Source organism: Filicampus tigris, chromosome 10 (genome assembly GCF_054856515.1).
Source record: "Filicampus tigris isolate MCC_2025a chromosome 10, RoL_Ftig_1.0, whole genome shotgun sequence".
In the NCBI taxonomy this organism is placed as follows: domain Eukaryota; kingdom Metazoa; phylum Chordata; class Actinopteri; order Syngnathiformes; family Syngnathidae; genus Filicampus; species Filicampus tigris.
This window is the reverse complement of record NC_141226.1, coordinates 13484706-13490533: the sequence shown is the minus strand read 5'-3', so window position 1 is coordinate 13490533 and position 5828 is coordinate 13484706. Positions and strand designations below refer to the sequence as shown.

The 5828-nt window shown below is 42.0% G+C and overlaps 1 protein-coding gene across 3 annotated transcripts; it reads left to right on the top strand.

Annotated features, from left to right (window-relative positions):
* Positions 1–318: 318 nt before the first annotated feature.
* On the top strand, positions 319–5825 carry cdc7 (cell division cycle 7 homolog (S. cerevisiae)). Of its 3 annotated transcripts, none has more exons than XM_086044158.1 (12): positions 319–582; positions 673–751; positions 1072–1158; positions 1287–1422; positions 1542–1635; positions 1761–1903; positions 2354–2666; positions 3110–3211; positions 3500–3663; positions 3746–3828; positions 4491–4640; positions 4720–5825. In XM_086044158.1, exons 2-12 carry the CDS (start codon positions 673–675, stop codon positions 5079–5081), a joined length of 1713 nt encoding a protein of 570 aa, XP_085900284.1. In that variant the 5' UTR covers positions 319–582; the 3' UTR covers positions 5082–5825. The 3 variants fall into 3 exon arrangements, with proteins under 3 accessions (XP_085900284.1, XP_085900285.1, XP_085900283.1); XM_086044159.1 differs by having other exon boundaries at positions 654–751; positions 2354–2417; XM_086044157.1 differs by having other exon boundaries at positions 654–751.
* The last annotated feature ends 3 nt before the right edge of the window (positions 5826–5828 follow it).

Sequence of the window (5828 nt, the reverse complement as noted above, 5' to 3'; positions counted from 1 at the left end):
TATGAGACAAGACATTGTGACAGTATTATCATTTATTTCAATTACTTTTAAAGAGAATTCTCACTGGTTCACTGGACCTCTCATTAGGTACACTAATATAATCATTAGATTCTAATAATGACCTATAATACAATAGCAATATCAAATATTATTTTAAAGAGTTAATTAAACACATTTAATGTTCATCGTTCTGTTTGAATGTAATGTTTATAGTTTGTATGTTAAAACGAGTAAGAAAAAACAATAATTATTTATTCTAATGTAACGGACCGAATTTCTGATCTTTATGCGTGATCGTAGCCATGACGTGTCCCGCTGGTCCCACGGTATCTCATACCTATCGCGAGATCTCTTTGGAATGACGTCGTTTTAGCGGGTAGTTTGTTGGCGGAAGATGCACTAGTTGGTCGTCGAAAGTGTGAAACTTTTTGGGTTTATTCAGAAACGTTCGACTGGTATAGAACTCGTAAATTCGTCACCATCATTTTTTAAGTGAATTTAATCCCTCCGGACTTTCGAACGTGTATAATATACATTTGTATATAGTCTGGATCCCGACACACTTTACGTCGAACGCATGAGGTGAGTTTCTTTTTGTTTTGTTGTAACCTCGCAAATCCACCGCCGAATGTTAGTCTTACGTTGAGTCTCAGTTTTCTATCTGATTGTTAGATGGATTCTTCGGCCGTCTGCAGTGAAACGTTTGTAACAGACGGCTGTGTCAAGTCTGGAAACAAGAAAAACATCTCAAGTGAGTTGACGTGTGTTGATTAAACCCTGTGGCTCTCAAATGTCACCCTGGGTTGTTGCGACCGATATTTATGAGAATGAAGAACAACAAAGCAAACCCATCCACGCATTGTTCAAAATATTTTCCTTTGAAAACATAAAGTCGTGCTCATAATTTCTGAAATACTTGCAATTCTTCAAAAAGAAAATATGCCTGTCGAGTTAACAAGAACTCTCATTATTTTCTTTGTTTTGTTTAAAGGAGGGCTTCGTAGTAATAATAGTAGTAATACGGTAATTAGTTTAGCTTGGAAAGCTAACACGTTTGGTGTTTTCGTCCAGGGGATGTGGAGTCGGACATTGAATCCCTCTACAAGGCTGTTCCTCAGCTTGCCAAGACGTTTCGCGTCATAGAGAAAATTGGAGAAGGTGCACTGTTTGTTGGATCGTTTCTGTCACGTTTCTTGTTGCATATACTGTACATTCACCATTTGCTCTGCACTCGTGCTATTTTTTTTGGGCCTGTTGTTGACACGTGTTTGTAACTTGCGCACCAGGGACATTCAGCTCCGTCTACCTTGGTGAGGCTCGGATGGGGGATGGTCGCAGAGAGGTGTTTGCCCTCAAACATCTCATCCCTACCAGCCATCCAACTCGCATTGCCGCCGAGCTACAATGTCTCACTGTTGCTGGGTTCGTTTATATCAAATTGGAAGATTCTGCATTCACTGTCTTTTCATTTTATTTTTCATTTGAGTTATTTTTTAGTACCTGTTTCTTGAATCTGAAACCCACACTCTTTATTTTTGCAGGGGCAGAGAGAATGTGATGGGTGTGGAGTACTGCTTCAGGAAGGAGGATCATGTAGTGATTGTCATGCCTTATATGGAACATCGAGCAATCGTGGTAAGAAATAGGCTATAAACACCATAAAACCATTCAAAGGTTTTGGGTCATTTAAATGTCCTTATTTTTCAGCAAAAAAAACGCAGTTTGTTTTCACTTAATTCATATCAAAATCTTACAACCAGGACATCATCGGCTTATTGAGCTTTGAAGAGGTTCGTCTGTACATCTACCATCTGTTGAAGGCACTCAGGCACATTCATCAATTTGGCATAATCCATCGAGACATCAAACCAAACAACTTCCTGTACAACAGGAAGGCCAAGACGTGAGTAGTAACAACGCAAAACTCGTTCACTTTCACTCGACTACAATATCAAAACATTTTTAATTACACTGAGGTGTATTTGTTGTTTACCACAACCCAGCATGCAACATCTTAATCTTTGTGGTTTTTTTTCCTTGTTCAGATTAGATTTCAAATGCTGCTTCTTGTTTTATACATTTTATCCTGCCCCAGGTGGGCAAAGCTCACACACCAGAAGATGGCGATTGAATTGCGACAAAAAAAAAATTCTTTTTTTTTTTATTTTATTTATTTTTTTTTTTTTATGAGAAAAACACGACAAAAATGTCGGGTAGGGTCAAACAGACTAATGGCATTTCTAGTCATTTCAACGGGGAAAGTTGATTTGAGATTCAAGTGTTTTGGCTACTGAATGAATTAAACCATCTCAAGGCATCATTTTAAATACATACATACAATGTGTGTACGCAGGTTTGCCCTGGTGGACTTCGGCCTGGCTCAGGGAACTGCCGACACTCAGATTGAGCTGCTCAAGGTGCTCAGACAAAAGTTGTCACCGCCCAAAGCCGGAGGCTCTAAAGAGAGACGAGACAAAGCGCCGCCTAGACCCCCCACTACCAACACGGCCCCCACCTCACTTCCCCCGCCGCCATCCACAGCTCACCCACCTTCTTCCTCCTTCACTACCACCAACTCCTCAGCCGCTCGGAAAGCGCTGATTAAAAAAACACGCCCTGTCACTACCACAGCGGGGCCCTCTACCTCTCGCACAAAGCACACAAAGGTCTGCACTGAAAGGATCACTTTTCCTTCTTGGTGATTGGGGGCGGCTGGCTGTGTTCACTCCCTAGCCACTATCAAGTGTCGTATATACAGTAGTGAGTTCACCATTGTGTAGCGATGTCGATTTGTGTAGCGAATATAGGTTTTCCCTGATATAGTGCCTTCACTGTATCACAATGCATCTTGCAAAATAAGTGAACAAGTTATCTAACGTCAGAATACAGCGATGCATACAACTGTCTTTTTATTAACATAATAAAAATGACCATGTTCTGATTGCCTAGGGAGCTAATCCATATTAAAAAAAATAAATAAATCACTGACCTACAGTGACTAGGGAATGAGTGATTTCAAACACAGCCCCTGTGATTATTTCCTATCTTGTTTTTCTGAACTAATGTTTTTTTATTCTTATCTGAACTCATCAGTGTTTGTTGTCGGCAGGATTTGGTGGGTTTACGCAAAGTGCCAAGGTCCGTGTTTAGCGAGAAGAATCTGAACAGCTGCGATTCAACCACCACTGCCAAACAAGAAACTAAGACACAAGTAAGCCTGTTGCCAAGTCACTTTTCAGCATCCATCCGTTTTCAGCGGCGTTGCACTAGTTCTTAGCCATCTCTGGGGGCGGCCATTTTGTCTTCTGTCGACTGAAAATGACATCGCAACTGCTCACAACGACCAATAACGGCTGACCTTTTTTTCTGAGTCTGAGAAAAAATATGTTTGGGTTGACTTTCGCCTTAAGAAAAATAAGGATGTCTTTTGGTTAATTCCACACTGTTGTAAACTATAACTACAATCATACATTTATTAACCTTTTCCTCTTTTGTTCAGCTGGTAAAACCCATGAAAAGAGGGGAGCTCTTGAGTTCCAGGTTCCCTTCAGCCCAAGGGGGGCAAGCGACGGTCAGGTCTCAGAAAGCTCAGAGAAGTGTTCATCAGCCGCTCACTTGCAACTGCTTCCAAACAGATCGTGTCTGCAATGTCTGTCTGTCCAGGTAAAGGAATTCACGTTTGATGTTTAGGGTGCTTTTCATTTTTTAATACTGAAAATGACTTGTTCCTCTTGTATCTTCAAAGGAAGCAGCAGGTGGCTCCCAGGGCGGGAACGCCAGGTTTCCGAGCACCGGAGGTCCTCACCAAGTGCCCAAACCAAGGGACAGGTGGGTGTCTTGGACAAAAATTAGAAATGGAGTCATAGGAACCAAGCCTTGCTGAATATAGTCCCATAAAAATGTTAATAATTTCTTATGTTAAGTTTCAAGCGTAAATATACTACAAACTATGATCCAAATTTCAAACTCATCTTACATTCCCCTTAAAAATAAATGGTTTACTAGTACCTTAAATGATTTCACTTGAAAATAATGCACCCAAAGTACACATGTAGCTCCTCCCCGACATCCAAAGCACTCACTTCAACATGCTCCCGACACCAATTCTCTACTTTTCATTAGACAGGGCTTTGTCACCATCTTGTGGCATATTAGGCCATTTCAGAACACGCACAAGAGACGCATTGCTGATTGTTATTCTGTCAATTAGAATCATTCAACTTTTTGGGTTCAGGAACCCCTTACAAATTAGAACTTGCAATAATCCTAATGCCAATTCTACCATGTGTACCCCTACATAAAAATTTAAAAAGTTTTCTGTTTGCCATGTACTGTCTGTTTATGTGTGTATTGCACCGGCACGGGAGGCCAAGGCGCACACACCAAGCAAATTTAGAATTCAGTAGTGGGTCAAATGATGATTTCACTCACTGTATGTTACCAGTCGGTTCAAGTATGTTTTAAACAAATATGTTTGGTCCTGCACGCAGCCATTGACGTGTGGTCGGCCGGAGTCATCTTCCTCTCCCTGCTCAGTGGACGCTACCCGTTCTTCAAAGCCAGCGATGACATGGTGGCTCTCACTCAGATCATGACGATACGAGGCTCCAGAGAGACCGTACGAGCAGCCAAGGCGTTCGGTGCGTATCAACATGATCGTAAAAATGCAATCGTGGCTTGAGCCACCACTCCGTCATAATCATCGCCGACGCTGTCCAGGCAAGACGGTGCTGTGCAGTCGGGAGCTACCCCGGCTGGACCTCAGGATCCTCTGCGAGACGCTCAGAGGACAGAGGCCAGATGAAGAAGTCAAGCCGATCAGTAAATCCAAACTTGATCGTAAAGCTGCGGATGAACAAGATCAAAACCAAGCTTGTGAGACTCCTCCGTTGTGTCCGAAAAGCCGGGACACAACCCCGAAGGCCTTCTCTCGGCAGGACTGCCCGGTCCACGATGAAGGGGGTTGGGACGCGGTTCCCGACGAGGCCTACGACCTACTAGACCACTTACTGGATCTCAACCCAACTAGCAGATTTACAGCAGCACAGGCCCTGGAGCACCCGTTCTTTAAACACTTGTAAATCCACTGTCGTTTTTGTTCATACACACTATTCACAAAAAGTTTGGGATATTGGACTTTGGGGTGACATTTCAGGATGATCAGCTAAACTTCATTAGACCATCTCTAACGTTGAATGCCTTTCTGTGACTCTTCCGGTGTCTGTTGATGACATCCTCTGACACTGAAAAATGTAGAACATGTTCTCAGGGGAAAGTGGCTACTGAGTTTACAGTGTCATCGGCAGGTTGCAACAGTGACTGGAAGAGTTACAGAAAGGCGTAGAAGTGGACATTTTGAATTTCGATGGCAGCTATGGTGGAGAAGAGTAAGGTGAAGCTCGTCAATTAAAACTGAGTTTTATTTGTGAAGTTTAAATTTCTGATTCAGCCCTTAATTAAGGCCAATGGAATAATTTAAGAAAAGGGTGGGCAAAATGGGGTCCCATTCTTCAATCCAGCTCACTGAAACGTACATTATCGAGAGTCTTGTAATGTTTGTTGCATTAATTAAGCTTTTTTTTGCCCCTAAAATTGATAGTTGAAATGCCCATTTATCGATTGGAATAAAAGGTTAACTGAATCTGTTCATATTAAAAATCAGACATTGCCCTTGTCCCTAAAGGTTTTCCCACCCCTGCCTGAAGAAATATCTGGTCAGTGTATTCCACTCTGCATCATATCTTATTTTAAGGGAATAGTTCAGATAATTTATTTGCAAAGAGAAAACCAACCCGCCTGTCTTAATGGACTTCTCTAATAAAATGAAA

Coding starts and splice junctions, on each gene's coding strand:
- cdc7 (XM_086044158.1), top strand. CDS start 673: ATGGATTCTTCGGCCGTCTGCAGTGAAACGTTTGTAACAGACGGCTGT. Junction 3,212..3,499: donor AACAAGAAACTAAGACACAA/GTAAGCCTGTTG, acceptor TCTTTTGTTCAG/CTGGTAAAACCCATGAAAAG. Junction 3,664..3,745: donor TGCAATGTCTGTCTGTCCAG/GTAAAGGAATTC, acceptor GTATCTTCAAAG/GAAGCAGCAGGTGGCTCCCA.